This window comes from Nicotiana attenuata, chromosome 1, assembly GCF_001879085.1.
Source record: "Nicotiana attenuata strain UT chromosome 1, NIATTr2, whole genome shotgun sequence".
Lineage (NCBI taxonomy): Eukaryota > Viridiplantae > Streptophyta > Magnoliopsida > Solanales > Solanaceae > Nicotiana > Nicotiana attenuata.
In genome coordinates, this window is record NC_031989.1 from 63443386 (window position 1) to 63468130 (window position 24745).

General features: G+C 37.1%; 2 protein-coding genes across 2 annotated transcripts; one reads left to right on the top strand and one right to left on the bottom strand.

Moving 5' to 3' along the window:
- On the top strand, window positions 631-7833 carry LOC109227610. The gene is made up of 3 exons (XM_019392810.1): window positions 631-824; window positions 6822-6904; window positions 7521-7833. The coding sequence occupies exons 1-3, from the start codon at window positions 746-748 to the stop codon at window positions 7548-7550; spliced, it is 192 nt and encodes a 63-aa protein (XP_019248355.1). The 5' UTR covers window positions 631-745; the 3' UTR covers window positions 7551-7833.
- LOC109227604 (uncharacterized protein At4g00950-like) lies at window positions 8248-10493 on the bottom strand. The gene is made up of 2 exons (XM_019392805.1): window positions 9647-10493; window positions 8248-8571 (listed from the first exon to the last, which is right to left on the bottom strand). Exons 1-2 carry the CDS (start codon window positions 10271-10273, stop codon window positions 8494-8496), a joined length of 705 nt encoding a protein of 234 aa, XP_019248350.1. The 5' UTR covers window positions 10274-10493; the 3' UTR covers window positions 8248-8493.

A 24745-nucleotide genomic window follows, 5' to 3' on the forward strand; every position in this document is an offset into this window, starting at 1 on the left:
TCCGGTTTGTTTTCATAAAATAAAAAATCTACCATAATTATCGGTACGATTATAGATTTACATAAAAACCTACGGTTTTATTAAAAGAAACCTAAAATCGGTTCGGTAAGATACGATTCGGTCGGTTTAATCGATTTTTAAATATCCATTGACACCCCTACTGGGCTACTCATTCTCCAACTGAACCTCCTTTGCAAAATTTTGCTTATGCCATTTTTTCCTAAACAAAATTCAATAATGTTTTCCATTCAACTTAGTAGGTGTTTGGACATAAGAATTGTAAAATTTCAAAAAATGGTGAAATTTTATTTCAAGAGAAAATGGTATTTGAAATTTAGAGTTGTGTTTGGACATAAATTTCAGTTTGGGTTGTTTTTGAAGTTCTGTGAGTGATTTGAGTGAAAATTTTGAAAAATAGCTTTTTGGAGTTTTTTCAATTTTTTAAAATTTCCAAAATGCATCTTCAAGTGAAAATTAAAAATTTTATGAACAAACGCTGATTTAAAAAAAAAGTGAATTTTTTTTGGAAAAAGGAATTTTTTTTTATGTCCAAACGGGCTCTTAGAATAACATGAAAATAACTTTGAAATAAACGTTGGACAAGTACATGGGCCAAGCATCAACATTATAGGCCGGGTCGCCTCAAAATAACCGACCCACTGAACTCGCAGTTGTTAACACAGCAGCCAACATTTTGAGACTTTTCTGGTGATCGGAAAATCTACGGGAAGAAGAAGAAAAGAAGATGGCGGTAATGGCGAAGTTGAGAATGTTCGTGGTACAGGAACCGGTCGTCGCTGCTTCTTGTCTCATCGCTGGCTTTGGTAAATACTCTACTTACCCCTTCGTAGACGCTATCGTTGAATCTAGGATTTTAATTTAGTGGATGAAAAATACTAGTGATTACTAACTCCTGTAAATTTATTTGATTTTTGATTCAGTAATCCTCACTTTGGGTATTGTCATTTTTCATTTGGGCAATAAACTGTTTTTCTTTAATTCAAGTGAGGCTCCAGGTAGCTCTTCATAGGTTATAATCCCTGCAACCACGGGAAAAAGTAGCTCTTCATAACATAAATAGTGGACCTTTAAGGTAGTTATTAGTGTCGGTAGGTAGAGGATCTCTTAACATTTTCAGAGGAGTAGAAAATTGTGATTAATCGGATTATGTACCTTCCCATCTTTATCAAGACAAGAACACAGGTTTTGCCCCAGGGTTTTGGTCTAGTGGTAAGTGCGTGGTGGATTATGTGTAGATTAGTCGTGCGTCACGGGTTCAAACCATGTGTATACGGTCGAAATCAGGTATGCCCGATTTCCCGGCTCGAGGGGCCGTCTTAATCCCGAGTTCATGCGAGGTCGAGTTCGAGCTCGATGGACCAGGCTCGAGTTCGAAGACAGAGCAAAATGCCCGAGGATCGAAGCACGATGACTATCGAAGCCGAGTATGCTCAACCCCAAAATAATGCCGTTATGGATTTGTAACAGAATGCGCAAGATTCCTGCCACGTTCCTAAGATCGTGGCGTAAATCCCGGAACAGATTTGTACGAATCCGTACTAGGCGGTTAGACAGCTGTCCCAATAAGATTCTATACTGTAAATGGAAATGTACCTTATTTAGGGTTCCCCTATTATATAAAGGGGACCCCAATCATTTGTAAACATCATCTAATCATTGGCAAAGAATATACTCTCTTACTTTCTCGCTCATTATTCATCAGAACTGTCCTTAGCTATATTTTTCTTTCTTTATTGTTCTTAATCCATCTCGAGGTCGATACTGCCTAGTAACACCGGTTTGATTTACTCATTTCTTTCATTTATACGTTATACTTCTTGATTACTAATAGGTATTGAACTAAATCACATATCTTTAAAACCACAAATCAAATCTAATTGTTACTCGTATTTTCGAGGTAAACTCCATGTTGCATAGAAAAGTTTGGTATTTTAAGTGGAGAAGGTTAGAGGGGCGAGCCCGTTATCCGTGGAGTTTCGAACCACGTGTCACTTGTCCTTGGGAGTTTCTTCGCTGTAAAAAAAAAAGTCTTGTGATTAAGTAGGCATACTAGGATATGACTCTGAGACACTTTTTAGGCTGCTCCTCATTTTTTGAGCTCCAAGTATCAAGTCGTCGTTGGTAAGTGAATATGTTTATTTATCAGTTGAGCTGTAGGTTTTTGTTAGCAATGGGTCAGTTAGAACTAGTAGTGGAAGATGATTTGCCTCTCAATTTAACTATAATTGAAAGACTATAAAAGGTTTGGCGTCACTCTTATTTTGGTAGTAGGGAATAAAAAAGGGCAGCCCGGTGCACTAAGCTCCCGCTATGCGCAGAGTCACGACCCATTTTCTGAACAAGCCGGGACCGGCACTCGATCACTAAACATGACCGAGCGAACCATCTCTGCTTATCAAATCTATTATAACTCCAAACTTTATATGCAACAAGGCAATACTCTAACCAAATACTTTTGTTTAATTTAAATATTTAAATAAATCAACTCCAAAACTTTATTCATAGTAACCAATGAAATACTGCTAAGTTATTATCAAAACATCTGAATCTTAACCCAACGACTATGTCTATGAAGCCTCTACTGATAAACTGACGCACTGTTCAGGACATGAGATTTCCTGGCCAGTTCTCTAAGTAACAAGGAAATAAATAAATAAAGACGACTCTAAGGAATACCCCACGAACAAAAGCGGAGCTCACCAATAGCACTGGAAGAGAAGGAAGTCCTAACTCGTAGCCTGCTCGCCTGCAAATTCGGTTCCTACGTTGTACCGCAGACCAACGTAGGTTCCCAAAAGAGAACGTCAGTACCATCCATTGTACTCAGCAGTGTTTTGGAAAGCGTTAAGCGCAAAAAAGCGACGAGGCCTCGCTTCACAGAAGCGAGAAGCGCGAAGCGAAGCACGCGCTTTTTTGCTGTGAAGCGCAATTTAACACATAAAAAAAAATAGGCATAGATAAATGGCTAAGAACTCATTAAAAATAACATATAAATGGCTATTAAATTTTTGGCTTGATGCCATTGAATAATCAAATTAAATTTACTACAATCAACAACCAAAAAAAAAAAACAATTAATTAACTGCCCTAAACAGAAAACAGAGCATAAACAACACTTTTAATAACAGAAACAGAGCATAAAGAGAGCATAACAGAAGAAAACAGAGCATAAAGAACACTTTTAATAACAGAACAAAAAGAAGTCATTTAGGGCAAAATATGAGCGCTTAATATGGAGAAAAAAAATTGAAAGAAAAACAAAAGAGAAGAAGAATAACAGAAGAAGACAGAAAACAGATCATTAAGAAGAAGAACAGAAGAACTAAAGAAGAAGACTAGAAGAAGAAGAACAGAAGAAGAAGAAGAACAGAAGAACAGAAAAACAGAAGAAGAAGAAGAAGAAACTTACCTGTTTTGGAGCAGCAGTGGTATGTCGCAGTGTCGCTGGAGTTCGCTGGGCTGGAGAAGAAGACCAGCGTATGTTTTGGTAACAAATGCCTTTGGAGCGTATGTTTATTTGCCCAAAATTTTTAAAAAAGCCCTAGCTTCAGCCTTCTGCTCGCTTAAGCGAGCTTTTTATCGCTTTTCATAAAGCGTCGCTTCTCGCTTAAGCGAGAAAAGCGTGCGCTTTTCTAATGTGAGTCGCTTTCTTTCCAGAAAAGCGTACCCCGTGCGCCTCGCCTCGCTTCGTTGCTTAAAGCGAGAAGCGAGCGCTTTTAATAACCCTGGTACTCAGTGAGTCTCAACAACAGGGGGCGAAACTTTAATAACATATATATTGTGAGCAAAGGTTATAAATGCATGTAAAACATAAAGCTTATAAGAATAATTCTAAATAATTGCATAATAGCAGTTTATGAATATTTTAAAAGAATTTCTTTTCTTTTTCTTTCAAAAAAAAAAATGCTTCACTTTACACTTTGGGAGTTCCAACTATCCTGACTTAATTATGTCTCAGTCACCGTGTGATCGGCACGGGTTCGATCCCAACCTGATCGAATAGGCCCAATCCACGAGGTGCCACTCGCTTCATGGTTCTCAGCGCTCATGTATCATACCTTAGCATGGCTAAGTAATTTCTCAGCAACGAGACCCTCGGCTCGTGTGCTCCCTAATTTGGCACAAGTAGTTTCAGGAAGTCAACGCCTTGGTCAGGACCCTCGGCCTGGACGATGACCCCTTCTCAGAATAAAGGATACTCCCAAAAATCTTTTCTTTCTAAAACTTCTTCTTGTGACTTTTCAAGTCTAAATCTTTTATACATACTCATACTGGTATCCTTAAATGTAAGGCGTGACATAAGAATGAAATAAACATTCAAAAGTATTTATAAAGGTTCTTGATCCTTCATAAATTTTTAACATGAAAATGGCATATATGAATAACATAAAAATCTGAAATTTATGCACATATATCCAAATAATCATCTAAACTTTAGCTAGAAAATAATTCTAAGCTAATGGGTACTTACTACTCCAATTAAGTATAAAGAATAACATAAATATCTGAAATTTATGCACATATATCCAAATAATCATCTAAACTTTAGCTAGAAAATAATTCTAAGCTAATGGGTACTTACTACTCCAATTAAGTATAAAGAATAACATAAAAATCTGAAATTTATGCACATATATCCCAAATAATCATCTAAACTTTAGCTAGAAAATAAATCTAAGCTAATGGGTACTTACTACTCCAATTAAGTATATATTAACTCTTTTATGCAATTCATCAAACACCTTGTGTGCGTGCTTTTGTGAGTTAAACCACCTTAGTAAAGGGTTATATCAACTCACCTCAAAACTCCTTTAGCCAATATGTAGACCCTAGTCCAATCGACACCAGTCAAACAATCGATTCTACAACAACCAGTGCATTTTAATCAATTTTAAAGTACTACACCTAAATATAAAATTTATTGTTGATATAGAGAAAGAAGTGAATTAATTATTCAATTCTTACCTACTACTAATATAGGATAACTGACAATAGGGAATTTATATACCTGAGTTCAAGAATTAGAAAGAACCCTAGAATTTTCGTTGCTGCGCAAGTATTTGCTAACGCCGCTTCTGTTTTTGTTGGGCGACAGAATGTCGCTTTGTTTTAAATTTTCCTAAGGCTTACCAGTTTTGCCTGTTAATTGCCAAGAACCCTTTATGGGCTTTATTGCACGTGACCCTTCTTTTGCTTTTTTTTTTTTTTTTTGTTTTGTTTTGACAAACTAGTATTTAATTATTCCTACTTTTAATAATTAGTAATATTAAAAATTATTAATATTTCCCCACCAAATTGTATGTCCAATTATTTATAAATAGAAAAGTAATTCAAAATCAATCACAAGGATTTAAATCCGTAATAGAAGTATAATTTAAGATTATAAAAAATTAAATTCTATATTTAGCGTGTCTTAAAACTTTTATAAATTTGAGGTGTGTTACACGCGGGGTCCGGGAAAGGGCCGGACCACAAGGGTCTATTGTACGCAGCCTTACCCTGCATTTCTGCAAGAGGCTGTTTCCACGGCTCGAACCCGTGACCTTCTGGTCATATGACAACAACTTTACCGGTTACGCCAAATAAGTACTTATATAATTGAGAAGAATAACCTCCAAATATTTTCGCAAGTATGATTTGTGCCAAAGGATAACCTGCATCAAGTTGATCTGTTGCCCAAAAAGAAATCTGCTACCATGATGACTCCTTATTCTTGCATTCTGTTCACACACACATGCATACAATATATTCGTATGTCTCAATGTATGTATGGATGTACGTATATCTTCTTTGTTTAGGAGTGAGTAACGGATGGGAATCCAGAATTTAGGAGCTGGCTGTAGAGAGTGTTGGTTCTCTTATTTCTTTTCGTGCTTAGATCAACGTAGTTCCTGAATGCAAAAACTATTTATGAGGCCTATTAATGCAGTTAACCCTAGTATGCATTTTGGACTAGTTTACCGGCTTCATCTTGACAGAGGTGACAGAGTGAAACCTAATGAAGAACGTACATTTTGTGTCTTTTAGCATTATGTATGTATTCATCTGCAATGAAGCAGAGAAATCCACAGTATACTAAGTATAGATCAGGAAGTCCTTTCCATGTCCTGAAAGGGAATGGTGGGGAGAGCAGTTGGTTATCAACCTCAGCTTCTGCATGTGTTTATCTATATTCTTCTAATTATATTTAGTTTAAGGTTGTAAAAGTTGATCATTTTCTGATAATGATTTGATCAAATAGAGGGATTCCAATAAGTGGGGATGTGGAATATCTTCTTTGAGCCTACACACCACTATATTGATCTGATCCACTGGGTTTGAAAACCAGTGACTCAGTAGCAGGAATTTGGAGAAGTCCAGCTCTGCAACTGTTTAGCCATTGATCATGCAAGTAAAATTCATCTACAACTCTGTGTTTTGTCCCTTCTGTGCTTCCAGAGAGGTCTCTACTGGCTGTCAGTCGTAGGTGTTGTCTGTTATCTTTTCTCAGTAACACTTGGTGGAGTAGAATCCTTTATGGCACAAGCCATTAGGTTAGCCTTACTGGGATGCCTTCTGCGAGAGAAATGTGTGTGAGTTAGTCGCTCAAGAGAATTACATTGCTTAATGACTTGGTGAATCCGAATACTGACTCAAGAAGTCGGCATCCATATGCATCGGGAAATGATGATATACTTTATTACCTACTGAAGTAGTAAAATTTGGATAGCGTTTTGATTGGACACTTCTTGACTTTCATTCCCACCTACTTTTTCTCTTTGATTGTGAATCAGTTTGTCTTATACTTCTTGCAATTTCAGGTCTCTTCCTTCCCGCGGTTGTAAGGCCTATTCTGGACTCTTTTGAATCATCCAAGCAAGTCCCACAACCTGCTTTAAGCGACGTGAGTAATTTACTATCTTTGTTTTATGTTGCTTCTGGTTTATGCAAACGTGTTTTTCCTCTTTTTGGTCATTTTCCTCATCAGATATGTTTGTTGGTTTGTTTCCTCTTGCTTATACGTAAAGGTTGTAATCTATTCTGGATAAACATAAATGGTCCCTTTACGAGCTATGCTAGTTCACACTCTTGTGGATGCTAAATGGGATTTTATCAACGACGTCCATTTTTACTTATTCTCTTTTGCATTAGGTGACATGCTTTGACTCAGATTCTACGAGTGTGTTACAGCATCACACTATGGCAGCTTTAGTGGTGACTTTTTGTAACAAGTGCCAAGTCAAGTCAAGATTTGAGTTGTGAATTATGAGATTTAGCCTCTACTTTTTCTATCAACCAACATGTCTCAATTTGTCCTGCTGGCTGCTAGATATCTCTCTAAGGTTAATATAATTGAGCTTTAGAAATTGGCTGCGTATAACATTCCAAAGACTCGAAACAAGCTTCTGAACCAAAATACTATAAAAGTGCTTTTAAGTTATTTATGTCGTACGCCTATGAAGATCTTCAGCTGCTTTTCATTCTCTTCTTCATATAATGTAGTTTGCTACTTTGTGCAGGTGGTTGCTGGTATGACTGGTAAAAAGTAAGGATAAGATACTTGTGAGGTTTTAGTTTCAACCAAGCTCTTTGTAGTGTTATTCCATCCCTTTTGTTGCATCCTGATTGGAAATGGAAATAAGGTCCTCATTTTGTTTATAACTTTTAAATGTGTGTGCAAGAAGGGGGGGGGGGAGCTCTCCTTCATTTGTAAACACTTGATATGGCCAGTACTACATTGATTGAAATACTGAATTAGACTTCACTTGTAACCTAATCAAATGCATCTGAGAAGCTTTTTAATTCTGATTTGTGTCAGTTGATCTTCTCTTTTTGAATTGCTTTAGATTGGTCTTCTCTCAAGGATTTGGTCCATCTGAGCACCTTCGTCTTTTGGTTTGGCAACTTAGTATATGACTGAAGTGACCATTGTTGAAGGGAAAGGCTTCACTGTTTGAAGTATCTCCTCACTATAATGTACTATTAATTCTTTATTTGTAAAGATTGGAACTCAAATTTTCTGTAGGTGGCCACTGGAGAGGGAGGCTTCTCTATCTGTGTCTCTATGATACCTGGTCTATTTGTAATGGTGGAAACTTAATTTTTTAACCCTAGGTGGGTAGCGTGGGGTTGGGGTTGGGGGTGTTTATGAGGAATTTTAATTGAAACATTTCATCTTCTAAAACTAGCTATATGTCTCGAATTGGATGTAACTTATGTGTAGCTCTGACTGGTATGTCCTCCATGTGAACTGTAAATATTCACTTCATTGCAAGCACAAGTGACAATGGCATCCAGAAAATGATCTCATACTAAATTTACAACTTGTTCTGGTGAAATTTAAGGCTAAAGATAGTAGAATACAACATTCAGGCAAGAGTCACAGTGCATTTGTTTTTATATCTCCTGCTTATTTAACCAGGAGTACTTAAATGACTAGAGAAAGCATACATCAAGTCTTCATTTAATAAACGTAACAGCTATTGTTGAAAGTTAGCCAATTAGCGCTTCTTTTTTCGACTTTCTGCTCTTCCATGGTATTACCTGCTTGAAACCCTCGTATATAGCTGCCTGTAAGATTTCAACAAGACCAATACTTGAGTTTAGCAAATGCTGATGGAAAAATAGAAGACACTGCACGTATTTTTAATAATGAAAGCCAACGAATCACGCAAATTATTTTAAATGCTGATAATGATAGCAGAGCAAGAAAATATGCTAAGGAGAAAAGTCTACACATCTCCCAATCCTTAACAAAAACAGCTTCAATCAGACAGCCCATATCCTTCGCCCCTTTCCCATTTACTGTGATGACAATGGACGCCCTATAACTTGGGTTGGGACAGCATCTACCTACTCATTCAACCCTATCTAGCTTTTAAATACATAATTGCTTACAGCTATTTGTGGGTTTGTGTAATACCTACCCCCATTCCCTAAAAAGTGAAGTTAAATAGATGTTCTTTAGCCCCACTGCCGTCTTCTTCAACCTCACCTGCCTCAATAATTAAGCTTTCTCATTACTCTATCACCCCACTAGTTCTGTACGTTCTCTGTTCATTGTGTTCATATTAGTTCCTCATTACTATGGAACTGTAAGGTATTTCTAGTTACTTAATTCAGTCATCATTCTTCAAGCTTTGTTTAAAAAAAAATGGAAACTATGTAACAAGAATTTTACTAAAAATATATTGATTAATAATTTTATAGTCAAAGAACAAACAGTTAAGGGTGGGGCGCAAGAGTGGATTTAAGGAGCACAACACTTGGCCGGAAAATTATACTGTACAGGGCAAAAGCATAGCTCAGTTAATTTGCATCGGCCATAATCTCTTATAATTTTTTAAACTTTTTTCCTTTTCTGAACCCCACTGAAATACTGCCTCCGCCACCGGTGGGGCGGCCAACCTTCTTAAAGGATCTAGCGTAGAGCGCGTGAAACTTATCTCTATATAGCAAGTACATCTTTCTTTCAGTGTTCCTAAGTTAATTGAGATCATAGTACGTTAATTACAAGGGGGTTAAAGGCAGAGTACGAATGACGAATCAAAAAAAAGAGCAATTTAGCATGAAACGGACAGAAGAAAAACAGTAGTTATAGCGAAATTCACTAATGAAATTGAAATCTGCATATAAATACACTTACCCAGATGCGAGTCTTAGCGTGCGAGTGACCTGAGAAACTGCTACTTCTTCTAAGTGTTCCCATTTTTATACTGGAACTGCTGCATTCTTCATTGAGACTAACACAATCTGTTGAATCTATAGAAGATGGAAACACAAAACCACTATTAATATCACAACCTTTATGTTTAACATGAGTAGTCGGCCGGCGCCACCAGCTTTTGCTTTCCGATTTCTTGTTACCAAGAACAAGTAGTGTAGTACTAAGTTGTCCTGTTTCAGAACTAGTACTACTATCAAAAGACCCTTGTCGACGATGACGACGGTCCTTCCTCAACAACCTGAATGAAGAAAATTTAGGTTTGCTGGTAATATAAGGTCCATCAAATACAGTTGTAGGAGAAGAAGATGTCTTGGAAAATTCCATATTGTAAAGCCGAGGAGGTGGTTCTAAACATATGGAGTTTGGAAGAGGGATAAGATCAGTGCATGGACGAGGTTTTCCAGGTTCTTCTTCCCATTTAAAAGGTATTGAAGCTAAAGTGTGAAGAGGAGTTAGCATCCCTAAATCCTCTGTTGATGACTCTACTGAAAACAAAGGAAGTTTTAGTGTTGAACTCATTTCTGCTACCTCTCTATCTGTCCCCATGCTTCTGTTTTTGTGGTGAGATGGGGTCTGAAATAGGGTTCTTATTTAGTTTGAAGAGAAAGAGAAACAAAGGGTATTATGGCTTTTTTCTTGCTTTGCTGTTTTGGTTCAAAGATCAAAGGTATATACTACTACTAAAGTAGCAGGCTTACATCAGTTATGGCCAAACTTTTATACAGAGAAAGAAGTGAAGAAAATACCAAAAGACTATTTTGCTCTCACCTTATTGACTTTAGAATATGGTTGTGTATTAATTGACTCTCCTTACCTAATGTGATGAGAATAACTTTTCTTTTCTCATTTGTGTTGTTCTAGTTATGTTAATGAAAAGTCAAACCAAGATTTTTAAGTCTACTACAATATAATAGATCATTGCGTACAATAGTCCATTGTGATCCGGCCCTTCCTCGGATCTTGCGCATAACAGGAGCTTACTGTATCGGACTGTCTATTACACTCCATTCTTTTGTGATAAGAAGTATAAGTACGTTTTCTTATTTTATTTACACATATAGTTCAAGTCGAATGAGTAATGTTGTAGGTCTGCTCATACGGATGATTAGGCATGTGAAAATATGGAGAAATTTGACTAAGATAATTTGATAAATTATTGACAGTGCTTTGACTACAAAAATGGTTATGATTACTTCTGTAAAGATAGTAGCAGTACATGCTATAAAAGTCTTAAATTTATATAGTAGTATTCGGTAAGATATTTAATGTTTGGACCATAATATTTAATAGTGCAGGATGTAAGAAGTTTTGTTTTCTTTTTAACTTTTTTCAGAATTTGCAGATAGCAGAGTTGGATTCTAAAGCATAATAGGAAATGTCAGCTCTTTTTCAGAAATAGATTGGACATTTTTGCTTGTAATTTACCTGCTCCAACAGATGAAATAGCATCATCAGACCACACACGCTTATGTCAAAAAAATTGTCCATTTTTTATGTATAGACATCAGCAATTCAACCCTCTGTCTCTGTTGGAAATACAAATGACTAGTCCATTCTAATAGTAGCTGCTTTTTTATTTTCAACCAAATCAAGCTTTCTTGTTTTTATAGAAAATTGTTTAATTTGTCATTACTTATTATGCAACCTGTTTTTTTCGGAAATCTACATTGGCCTTTAATTTCTTGCTCTCATCTTCTTATCTTATCTTAGAGTAAAGAAAAGGCAAGAACTTTAATATGGATATATTCTATCTTAAATTTCTAATAGCTGACCATTAGTTTTACTTTTTATTTATTTATTACCTTTCACAATTTCGCCCAATATAGAGCAAGAAGTTGATCCAGCAAAAATAAGTTCATTTTTTTGGGGTCCAATGGAGTTAGTAATGGAGTTATTTTATTCATTATATTTATTACTTACTATAAGTTCTACAATTCTCTTGCTTACTTTAACCTCTCTCTTTTTTTTAAGAAAATTCCATGCACTCTGTTTTTCCGGGATTATTAAGGGCTAATTAACAATGAAACAATAAAAGAAGTGTAACACTCCCTCCATTTCAATTTATATGAGGTTGTTTGACTTAGCATAGGGTTTAAGGAAAAAATATATCTTTTGAAATTTGTGGTATTAAAAGTTTAAATGGCAAAAGTATTATGGTGTCAATAACATGTAAGTGGCTATGAAATTTTTTCATTAAGGTAACATGAAATGTTTAAAGTTAAATTATTTTAAATATATAAATATATTATTATTTTTTGGAAGAAACTAATAAAGAATGTGTGTCATATAAATCAAAACGAAGAAAATCGTAAGCATTGTGATATAACTCTTCAATACAGGTGCATGGTTATAATGTCACCATAAGCATTTCCACTTCTATCTTTTACTCATATACAATTACAGGCCCACCCTTAATGCCAGAAAGATTTTAGAAATTAATTCTTCGGTCCTTGAAAAGTTCAATATGATTATAGTAAAAGGAGGAATATTGGTACTGGTAATATGCAAAAAAAAGTACCTAAGATAGTCTTGAAACCAAAGCTGGCAATTAAAGAAAGGTGACAATGTGAAAAAGCCAAATGTTTCAGCAATGAAAATTCAATTTCAGACATCAGCCTTCAGAAAAAAGAAACACTCCAACTTAAAAAAAAAAAGGGAAAAGAAAGAAAAAAGCAGTATCTTTCCGATGCATTTTTCAAATTAAAGAAAGAAAAAAGAGACAACCAAAAACAAAGAATAGTCATTAAAGAGAAACAAAGATGGGAGTAGTATATTTTTCTGGGCATCTTTATGTTTGGCCTTCTCCTTTGACTTTGTCTTGTTCTTTTCCTCAAATAAATCCTTATCACTTAAAAATAAAGAACCTTTAATGATCATTCAATAATCAAACTTTTAATAAAAATTTAATCATACTCTGTAGATAAAGAAAAAGTCATGGAAAATTGTTATAGTATGCAAATTGTCCACCACTCTAATCAAACAGCGGCACGGCAGAAATAAAAAAGTGATCATTTTTCTAGCCAACCTTTGCTTTTTTGTGGGGGCTGAGACACATAAGCAGTGAATTTAGTGTAATGCATATTCATACTTAAATCAGCAAAAGTAAATCTTGATTTGATATATGTTTTGTCTTTTTTGTGGACTAAAACTCCCAAATTTTTATGATTAATAACATCAAATTAGTTAATAGTCATTCTTTTCCCTATTAATATGGAGCACTGATTTGCCAAACACCGTCGTCTCTCCAAAATACACAAGAGTGTTCTTCCTTTGAATTGATTCTCCATAATAATGTAATTTAGATTGGATACATGCACCCAAGAATATTCATTTCTAATCAACTCCAAGAATTTCACTCCTTTTTTTCATTAAAGGGATGTCATTCAATTATTTTTCGCCTTTTATTCATTCTTATTTCACCTCTCTTTGAGACATTTTTATGGATTTATTGCATAGTTAAGTTTAGGGTTTGGCGGTTTGCCCTTATACTGATAATTGGCTCAATAATACATGTTTTACGGACAGTGGCTAACCCAGGATTTTTATTAAGAAAAGTCAAAATATAAAGAAATAAACTCACCAAGAAGTCAAGGGACGATGTCTATATATATATATAATATAATATAATTTTCCGACGAAGGGGTGTCGGTTGACACCCCTTGGGTGCATGTAGCTCCGCCACTGTTTACAGATATTATAACACGTGGCTTGGTATTTTTACTTTATTTGATGCAAAAACATGTCGTAACACCACAAATAAAATGGAAAATGGCGTAAGATATTACTATCATTTCGTGATAAACTCCAAATGCGTAGTGCTACAAAGTTAAGTCAATTTCTTAAGGATGGAAACGATAGCGAAGGAAAGGTGTGCATGAAGCAACACCATAATAAAAATAAAGAAAAGCTTATTCCACTAATTATAGTCTCACAATGCAAAAAGCTAATTACTTAGAGCACCTAAGAAAGAATGGTGATTATCAAGTTGGTGATATAACTTTTGTACCTTTTTTAAAAGAAAGAATGACATTATTATTAGTTGAAAAACTATATCTTCCTGATTGCATTATATCCCTTTTGAAAAATATTTTTAATAATAAATTATGACTCATATCACTTTTATCTAATTTTTAAATGTGTAAATTTTATTATCAGAAAACTAAATAAGTGCCTAACTTGTGTTCCAAAAGATTGTTTCACAATTATATTTCGACTTTTGTAAATTTTATAAAGAAAGCAAGAGCTTGACGAACACCGACAATATTCAGCATAAACAAGTCACCAATCTTTATTACGTTAGTTTTCTCCTACTACTATACTTATTCACGTGAAAACCATGATAGGATTCCCATCACTATTAGCTCTATACTAAACTTTCTAAAAAAATCTCCAAAGCAAAAAAAGACGTTTGGAGAAGGCAAAAAATATTTTTGACGTTTTCGCTTAACTGTTGTGCTTTTGCATATTTATTATCTTAAAAATACTTTTATATCACTGAACCAACAATTAAGCTCTAAAACGTGGGTTATACCCAAAAAATAGAAGAAAATAATTTATGGGGTAAGAATAAAAAGATTTGTAAAACAGTTGGGAGAAGCCGGAAGGGGTTAGATATTATATTTTCTCTGCTTTTTTTGATAAAAACGGAAATATTCATTAATACTAAGGCATTACAGGGACATTGGACGTCCCATTACAGTTATTTTGAGCGGCCAGTACACATAAGTTTCCAAAACTAGCTAACTTATAACACATAGATATAGGGATTGTTCTAGTAGACGACAAGCCTTCTTTGTCTGTTTGCATGTATATATATATAAAATCACTTGGATGTTGCTTGGACCCTTCATTTGCCAGATCGTGAGCAGTCTTGTTTCCTTCCCGGAATCTATGCCGGAAGACTGGATTCCCCAACTTCTTCAATTGAGACCTGCAAGAATCAATAATATTATTTAAAATAGGGTATTTTTGATTTAATAGTTCAATAACTTCAATAGAGTCTGTTTCAATTTCCACAGGAGTTAATTGATGATTTAGCACTAGGTGCAGCCCATGCTCTAAAGCACTTAGTTCAGCGTGAGTGTGGTTGAGCGCATAGATCTCTTTTGAGTAACCTAAGACCCAGTCACCATTCGAATTTCTGATAACACCTCCAATACCACCACTTCGATCTTTGTCAGAAAAAGAGCCATCAGTATTAAGCTTAAAGGATACTGGAGGTGGGGGGAACCACCTGACTTGGATGTTTTTGGTGTGAACGGGTGTGATTGAAGTCCCTGTACAGAACATGTATTCCATAGCCCGCGTACACACTGTCTTAATATCAATAAACAAGTTAGTTCCGTTAAAAACATTGTGGTTTCTATTTTTCCAAATGTGCCACAGGGCAAAAGGGAAGAAAATATCCCATGTTAAAGGGTAGTTGGGGATGGGGATATTAGTGTCCCTTATTAATTGAAGCCAATGAATCTGGTGATTGGGAAGTGCATTGACATTTAACCCAAGGTCCAACCAGAATTTTCGTGCAATAAAGCATTCGAGAAAAATATGGTGGATAGATTCTGATGGATGCTTGCAAATGGTACAATTGGACGCTACATTGACACCTATATGATGCAAATAGTTATTTGTAGGTAGCTTATTATGGGAACCGCCAGAGAAAGAATTGGATCTTTGGTAGTGTATTTTGGGACCATATCCAATTAAATTCAAAGCTACTATAGGGCATGGGGGTGTAGGAGTTTGTTAACAGACTTAGTGGAAAAGATGTCATTTTTATTGATGGACCAATAAGGAGTATCTACTCTGTCATGGCTCAGAGATATTGCGCTAGTTTGACTCTCTTGTGGGAGTTGGTTAGAAATTCTTGACCAATCCCAATTGAGGCCGTCCCAAATGTTGTGTAATCTAAGGCCATGGTCTCTTTGAGTCACGGGGCCTTGAATAATGGAACCGGCAGGGGGGGGGGGGGGGGAGGTGTATAGAGGATCCATCTAGAATTCCACAGATCGATATTTGTTCCTGACCCAGGGTCCCAAGCTATAGCCCCGGAGCATATGGTTCCACCCTTTAAAATATTTTTCCAAATAAAGGAGTGGGAGGATGGATTATTATTGGGGCAATATTTTTTAATTAAGCTAAGTGCCCAAAGGGAATTGTGTTGTGAGAAGAGTCTCCAATAGAGGCTTGTAAGAAGAGCCAGGTTTTTATCGTGTGCTTTTTGAATGCCTAAACCACCTTGGTCCTTTGGTAAGGTGACAGTGTCCCAATTTACATAATGAATCTTCTTTTTATGCAAGGTAATACCCCATAAGTTGTTTCTTTGAATTTTATCTATATTGTGACAAGATTTTTTAGGGAGAAGGAAGTATTGCATGGCATATGAAGGAATAGTGTTGAGAGTAGATTTTATGAGAGTAAGTCGGCCTGCTGGAGTTAGGAAGTTCAACTCCCAGCTAGCAAGTTTACTCTGCATATTGTCTAGGCTATATTGAAAATCAGAGGCTCTAGGTTTATTGTTCAGAATGAGAAAGCCGAGATATTTGCCAAAGGTACTAGTTGCTTTTATATTTAAGAGTTGGTGAACTAATTCTCGAGGGCCGTTTTGACAGCCTTTGGAAAAAATGACCCTAGATTCAGTAGGGTTTATTTTTTGCCCTGATAAAGTGCAAAAATGGCTTAGACTGTGATGAATCGATTGGATTGACTTTTGGTTCGCTTTGGCCATAAGGGTGAGATCATCCACAAAAAATAGATGTGAAAATTGGGGGCCATTTTTATTGAGGGTGATAGGGTCCTAGATATGGAGATCTACTTGATGATTAATATAAGTGGATAAGAGTTTCATGCATAAGATAAAGATGTACGGGGACATGGGATCTCCCTGACGGATAACCCGGGAGGGTGAAAAGTAGTTATTATTGGTACCATTAACGAGAATAGCAATATTACTAGTAAAAATGCAGTTTAGGATGAGCTTTGAAATTTTTGGGGGAAATTTAAAAAACTGAAGAGTACGGTAGACAAAAGACCATTCAATGCGTTCAAAAGCTTTTTCAAGATCGATTTTGATGATAAGCTTACCCTTAGCTCCTCTAGTTTTATTAATATGGTTTATGACTTCCTGGACAAGGATAGCATTATCGCAGGCCCTACGTCCTTTGAGGAAGCTGGTTTGGCAAGGGCCAATAAGATCAGGTAGGTAGAGCTTAAGGCAATTTGCTATAATTTTGGTAATTATTTTGTAAATGCTATTACATAGGCCAATAGGTCGAAAGTTCTTGAGATCATTAGCATTATGGAATTTAGGGATAAGGTAAAGATATGTGTGATTTATGAAGCCCGGGATTTCCTGAGTGTTAAAGACATGTCTACAAAATCTGATAATGGAATTTTCAACTATGTTCCAATATTTTTGGAAAAAGAATGGATGCAAACCATCTGACCCAGGTGCTTTAAATGGTTTAAAGGAGAATAAGGCTTGAGTGACCTCATGGTCAAGCAAAGGGCTATCCAAAGGGGATAGATCAATATTATGAAAACTAGTAGGAGTGATTTGAATGTTTTTCCAATCGGTATTTGAGTGACCAGTTGTGTAGATAGCTTGGAAATAATGGCTAGTGTAATTGACAAGACTATCATGGTCAGTGATCCAATTTCCTTGTGCATCCTTAAACTAGGATACTTTATTCTTTCTCCTCCTATTGACAACGGACAAGTGATAGAACCTGGTGTTGGCATCACCATCGTTTAGCCAATTTATTCTAGACCTAATTTTCCAAAAATATTCTTCAGTCCGAAGAATGCTATTATATTCAGTGGTGAGGGTTTTCTCAAGGGACTGAAGAAAATTACTAGTGGGGCCGGGTATGATTGGGGAAGTTAGATTCCTTTTAATCTAGCCAATATTTTATTTTTCCTATGGAAAATATTACCAAAGGTGTCTTTATTCCAAGATGTAACTTTGTGTTTAAATAAGTTAGTTGCCTCAGCAAAGTCTCTATGTTGCCAGCTTTCTTTGACAATGTGCTCAAACTTGGGGTGGGAACACCAATAGGTTTCTAGCCGGAACAGCTTGTTATTATTATTAACAGGTAGTGTACTGATAATATTAGTTCAAACAAGTAGGGATTATGATAAGTGTAGGTTTTGGGGAGATGAGTGTAGACACATTAGGCTAGTTAACAAGCCATACTTCATTAGCAAAACAACGGTCCAATCTTTCAAGAATTAATCCATTGTTATTTCTACGGTGGTTTGACCAAGTATAACGGATTCCTTTAAAACCTAGGTCAATTAATTTAAAAAAATTAACACAAGACCAGAATCTAGAGGAGCGAGACCTATTAATTTTTCTCCCTCCAAATTTTTCTTCCTGTCTTAGGATATCATTAAAATCTCCCGACAACTAGCCAAGGTCCTTTATAATTGGTAGATAAATTTTCCAGATTTTCCCAAAGCATTGTACGGTTTATAATTTTAGTGCTAGCATATATGATAATAAATAACCAAGGAGGATGATTAGGGGCTACCTGGATCATGGCATGCAATTCCTGCGTGGACTGCCTAAGGCGAGTGACAGTAACCATGCTGATAACCCATAGGAGAACAATTCCACCCGCTCTTCCTTGAGCAGGGACCTCCATCATGTCATCAAAGTGGAAATCATCCCTAAAGTTTGCATGGTCCTCCATTTTTGTTTCTAGAAGGGACCATGCAGGGAGTATGCATGTAGATGAGGTCCCTAAAGTTCCTCCTAAAAGTATCCTTGTTTGGCCCCCTTGTGTTCCAAAGGATAAAGCTAGTAGGCTTATTCATGGGAATCGTTTGGTTGTGGGGGTGCAGTGATACATGGTTCTCCTGTGACGAGAACTGGATTCCCCTCAGAGTTGGGGTTAGCAATACTGCATATTTTGCGGCAGCTCTGTTCACAGCTGGTCAGAGATCGAAGGAGCACTTCGTAAGGGCCACTGGACGATTGTATATGCATTTTTTGTCCTCTCTCTCCGGAAACAGCATAAGGGCTACTTCTCTGAGGTTTGAAATTTCTATGAACGAGCTTGTGAGCAGTGGATGTCCATGATCTCCTCCTCCATCTCTATTTCTTCTTGTTCTTGAGGAGGTGGTGGGATATCCATCTGGTTTGGATTGAGAGGAGGATCCTGAACTTGCTGGGGTTGCCAAAGGGAAGAACAAAGGATTGGTAGTGGTTATCTCTAGTGGGGAGAAGAACGGGAGATTCAGTGGCATATTCATGTTGAGTGGGGGTTGAAGTGTGCAAGGAGGTTCCAATGGTGGTGCATGTTGTGATAGAGAGCATGTGCTAGAACTGGGGCTAGAGGGTCTAGCACATTGGCCATCCACGTGTGGTTTAGGTAGTTGTCTAAAGCCAACCTCATGCCCTCCGATATCATTTGTGCCAGGAAAGTTGGATTCTGGAGAATTATCAGAACTTCCCTGCCTTTTATGCTCATTGTGAAGAAGACTGTTTGGCCCTGCTCGATCCATGACAGAGGTTGCTCGGCAGGATTGGGAGGGTGTGCTACATAGACCAGTTGGTGGTGGGCTATATGAGTAGGCATAGGAGGGAAATTCTCCATCGGGTTCATTGGAGATCTGAAGTGATGAAAGACTGGAGTTTGTCTTAATAGAGGAAAGAGGGGAATTAACACACTGAGATTTTGGAGAGGGTATTAATGGAGCCTCATCAGTGGAGTGAGGAGAGGGTAATGATTGAGGATATATATCGTGGGATTTATTAAGCATGGTATTGGTTAATTCTTGCGTGGAGTATGGTAGATTGAGGGTTGCTGTATCTATTTGCATGGCCATTTGGCCATCAGCCATAGCCGCGTGTAGAAGTGGTGAGGTTTGAGAGTTATGAACAAATTTTTTATTTGCTAATAGGGGCTTGCTTAATAGATTAATAGTAGATACTGAGGGACTTATAGGCAAACTATTTTTATTAGGTAAAATATTTTTAGACACGTTTCGTACACGTGTCTCGTGTGTATTAGAAGGCTGCTTTGTTTATATCGAAAAAGATGGGGGATGCAGAAGGTCGGTGGCTAAAAAAATTTTGGGCTCTTCGTCTTCTTCATCAGGTAAAGGGAGAGAAGAAAATTGATTGGATAAAGGAACTTGCTCCTTTATGGAAGTAGCGTGCGTAGGGATTTTGTTGTCAACGACTTCTATCAGGTCACAAATGCTAGTAGGGTTCTCGTACACTGTGGTTTGATTAGTGGTGGACATTTCCCCAGAGTTATAGGGGTTTGTTTGAGGAGTGGTGATGTTTAGATCATTGTTTTTACCTTAAAAGCAATTTTTTGGAAGTGAGGTACTTACCTGAATCCGCTGCAAAGATTTTAACGTTTATACCTGGGTTAAGAATGGCTTGTGGGTGGGGAATCACAGTGTGCTCCATCTTAGCCTTCAACTTGTTATTTTGCCATTTTTTCCTGCCAAACGCCACTGTCTGCCACTCCTCCGGTAACTGGTTGTTGTGTTTTTGACTGTTGGCGCCATCCTTTGTAGACTCTTTTTGATCGTGGCCTTCCATATCTTGATGTGGGCATCGTGATTGTATGTGGCCTAATCTCCCACTTTTTTTGCAAAGAAAGCCTTCACCCTCATAGATTATTTGTTGTACATGTTAACCGATGAGAATATGAGTTACTGGTTCCTCTAATGGAACTTGACTGCATAGCCTAGCATAACATCCTCTTAGAGTTGTGTTTAACCAAAAAACTGAATATTTGGTTAAAGCTAGAAATTAAGAGAGAAATCGGGTTACTGATAATCAAGAAATGAGAGACTTTGAGAACAACAATAAAGCAATGAATAAGTATATATTTCAGTATAATCTCAATGATATTTTGTGTCCTACAGATGTTGAGACCTTCCCCTTTTATAGTTAATTCTAGGAGAAAGTGTAATGCCTTTGTCTTAATGAGGCAATTATGAGCAATAAATGACATTAAAAGAAACGTTACTCAATCATTCCTATTAAATACAAATTCTCTCAACGTATTTGGCATTTAATGCTGAATTTGGACTCCTTTACGCTATCAAATTCATTTCTTCAATTCCTTCCGATCTTCGAGCTTTAAATGACTCGAATAGGTACGAGTCTCATTTCATTTGAATAATAGCTCGTGCCTTTAAGTATCTTCTCTCCCGCATCTGTTGTTGCTCGTGCCTTCCAACTGATTACCACGCTTTGACTATTTGACCGGTCCACGTGTCATGACACGTCATCTTATATAAATTCAGTTTTTTCCCAATACAGATGGTCCCCCCACTTTCCATTTATTTATCAATTAAATATTTGGGAAGTTGATCTTCATTAAAAAGGGAATTTTTGCCATAATCAATGCTATGATAGTACTGACGCTTCAGTTGTCTTTTCTATTTAATGCACTGCATACGTGTCACCTTCTTATTAGCTCTGCAATTCTGCAGCTTCTCTTTTTTTTTCAAGGCTTCTTCAACTCCACTATTCACGAAGTGATAGTTGCCTTTATTATAGGCTTTTCATCATTACACTCCATAATCTTTGACGGTTGCTTTTATATATAAACTTAACCCTTTTTCCCTTGTCTTCTTCTCCACAAACTTTTACCAAGTATTTCACTATTTACTCCTATTCACTTCTTCCTCAATTCACATCTTTTTACCATGTCATCTTCGAATCCTAACCCTAGGAGAGTCCCAATTCTTGACAGTTTCCCCAATGCCCCTGTAAGGCACAGAAGAGGTAGAGGAGGTAGGCTTCGCGGCCTAGGGTCCATTCATGGTGGTACCTGATTCCATCACTCCTTCTTCTGGCACTATTTCTAGAGGTTCTTTCACTAAGAGATCCTCTTCTAAAGGCAAAGAATCTTCTGAGCCTATTCAAGAACCTTTGGTTGAAGAAATAGTGCCAACCGACTTATCTTTCGAGCATGATAAAGAATCCCTTCATGACCATGTAATTGATGCTGACACCTATCCCTCTTTAATCACTGAACCCTTGATTTCCACTGTTCGAAAAGATTGTCGTTGGAGAGATGACCTTCATATAGTTATTCCTAACCCAAACCAGAGAATTTCTTCGTATAGGATTGGTTTTTCCTTTGTTTATACTTACCCTTTTACTTTGGGATTTATTCCTGCTATCGACCCAGTCATACTCGATTTCTGTCGTTTTTTCAACATTTGTTTGGCTCAAATTGGCCCCCTCGTATGGAGAGCAGTGGCTTGTTTAAGGTATGTATCGGCCAAGGCTGGTGTTGACTTTACCTTCTCCCATCTAATTCATCTTTACCACCCCAAGCTGTTCCGCAATGGTGTTTTTACCCTAACTGCAAGAAGTAAAAGGGTTTTGGTAAGCCCTGAAGATGATAAAGATCGAGATTGGTACACCCGTTACGTTGCGGTACCCACAGTTGGTTTGGTGGGTGAATCAAATATTCCTTTTCCTGAGAAATGGAACCTTGCACGTAAGTATTTCTTCCTTACCGTATCTGTTTTTTTATTTCAACTCCTTTTCTAATTTTATTCTTTTTTGCTTTTTTGTAGCAACCATGGGAGATGTGGAGCCCGTTCTTAATTTCCATGGTTGGGTAGATGCTATTTTGAAAGCCGTGCCTATGGAGGCACGAACCTGGAAATCTATTTCCAACAAACATGGTTGGAAAGTGAAAACTCACGGTATGCATCCCTTATTATTTCTCGTATGTTAAATTCTTTTGCCTCTTTTAACTTTTTATCCTTCTTTTTGTCAGGATTTGTTATTCGAGGAATGACATATGAAGTAGCTATTGCCCTTCGAGCCTCTTCTGGTACTCCCCTTTCTTTGGAGAGAACACAAGCTACGCTGTCAAAGAGGAAAATTGTTGAAGAGGATTCTGAGGATGATGAAGATGAAGACACCTCTTTGATGGCTAGGCCTAGAGCTAGGAGACGCATCATTTTTTAAGATGAAGCTGAAATTTCTTTTGCCCGTGCCTCCTCTCTCACCGAACCTGTTACTGTTGTTTCTGATGATGAAACCATTCCAAGGGACACCATTGAATCCACTCAAAGTCTCTTCGTTGACGATTTCGAAAGTGGTGAACTAGGTCCAGTTTTAGATGAAGTTCCTCTTTCCTCCTCCATTCCCATTCCTTCTATTCCTCCTTTGGCTTCAAGTGCTTCCTTGCCTATTTTATCTGTTCCTACTCATTTGCCAATTTCTGCTCCCTTACCTGTTTCGACTCCTGTTATTTTCACCTCTTCTACCGTTCCTCCTTCTATAGCTCCCCCTTCCTCTGTTAAGCATGAAGAAGAGGGTTCCAGTAGCAGAAGTTTGGCTATGAGGAGTGTCACACTTGAGGTTCCTGCTAATAACAGTCTTTTAAGGAAGTCTGGTGGAGCAGATGTCTGGCTCGAGCCTTTAATTGGAGACATTGAGATGAAGAAGATGAACAGTCATAGTTGCTTAACTTTGATGAATGACATAGTTCATTCTACGTTAAAGGTATTCTTCCTTTACTTACTAATAAGTTCCTGTTTATCTCTAGATTCTTATTTTCATGAGTTGTCTTTGTAGGCTAACCTTATTGGCACGGAATTGATGGGAAGAATTTCCCTTTTAGAAAAGAAGGCCCGTGAGTCTGATAAGACTGTTCTCGAGGCTGAGAGGGTAGCTAAGGAAGCCCAACTGGAAGCAACTAATTGGAAGGAACAGTTTAAAATTTCTCAAGAAACGATAAAAGAATTGCAAGAAAGCAACCGTAACCTGGAGCAGCAAAAGCGGACTCTGACTTCTGAATTAGCGAGAGCCAAGGCTTCTTCTAGTAAAGCTGAGAAGGATAAGGAGCGCCTTGAATGTTCATTTTCAGAACAATTATCAAAGTCAAGTGAAGAAATCAGAGAACTTAAGGCACTTTTGGCCAAGAAAGAAGAGTATGCAGGGGAGTTAGTGAAATACTTGACTCAAGTTCAAGCTGATTTAAATATCTCTTCTGATAAGGTACGTGCCTTAGAGAGTTCTCATGCCTCCCTTGAAGCTTCCCTTGATTCCTCTTTAGCTGAAAATCAAGTGTTCAACAATGATCTTGCTATGTGGGAAAAAGAGTATGAACTTCTTGAGGAGAATTTTAACATAGAGGTGAGTTGGGCTTTTCTAAACTCTCGTCGTGATGCTTTAACTGAGGCCAGTCAAGAAAACTTTGATTTAAAGTCGGAATTGGCCAAAGTTTTGAAAACCATTGAGATGACCCAACAACCACTTGACTTTCCTTCTCCGGCAAATGAAGCTCCCGTGGCTGAAGAACCTTTAAATGAAGAAGCCGTTGCTGCGGCAATTGAAGTTGAAAATGCTGCAATTCCAGCTCCCGTGGGTGAAACTTCTATGACTCAGTTTGTGGAAGCTGAAACTTCCGTGACTCTTGCTCCCCTCGATGAACTTAGCACTTCAATCCCAGCTGGAACCGCTCCTGTTGCTGCTTCTTCAGAAGTTACCACCGTACCTATAGTTGTTCATGAAAGTGAAGCTAATATAACAACTTCTGGCATTCCAGCCCCTCAGTGACCAGTTTATGTTTCCAGACTTTGTTTTTGTTTTGTTGATTGGTGGTTTATCCCATGGCGGTTTTTAAGGGATATTTTTGAAAAAAGTCCCCAGTTATCATAATGGGGCACTTGTATAAACTTTTTGTTGACTAAGTTTCTACTTAGTCTTTTTAATTATATCAAGAAGTTTGTTAGTACTTCAATATGTTCTATTCTTGCCTTTTTCTTATCTATTTAGGACTTATAGAATAGTTTAGCATTTTTATCCTTTGAAAATGCTTTATGATTCTTCTCATGACTTATTAACATGAGGCTTATAAAAGAGGGCCCTTTTATATATATCGACACTTAATGAAGAAGACGTCTCAACTTCATAATGGTGTTATAATACGATGAAAGAAATAGGAACACACATGTTTTGTTTGGAATCACTTTGACAAGTTTTTATTCACGAACTTTGACAAGCTATTGAATATTACATGT

Bases quoted from the DNA above. Each gene is read 5' to 3' on its own strand.
- LOC109227610 (XM_019392810.1), top strand. From the start codon at position 746: ATGGCGGTAATGGCGAAGTTGAGAATGTTCGTGGTACAGGAACCGGTC. The intron at 825-6,821 runs GTAAATACTCTA...TTGCAATTTCAG, and splicing joins TTGTCTCATCGCTGGCTTTG to GTCTCTTCCTTCCCGCGGTT. The intron at 6,905-7,520 runs GTGAGTAATTTA...TACTTTGTGCAG, and splicing joins CACAACCTGCTTTAAGCGAC to GTGGTTGCTGGTATGACTGG.
- LOC109227604 (XM_019392805.1), bottom strand. From the start codon at position 10,273: ATGGGGACAGATAGAGAGGTAGCAGAAATGAGTTCAACACTAAAACTT. The intron at 8,572-9,646 runs GTAAGTGTATTT...GAAATCTTACAG, and splicing joins ACGCTAAGACTCGCATCTGG to GCAGCTATATACGAGGGTTT.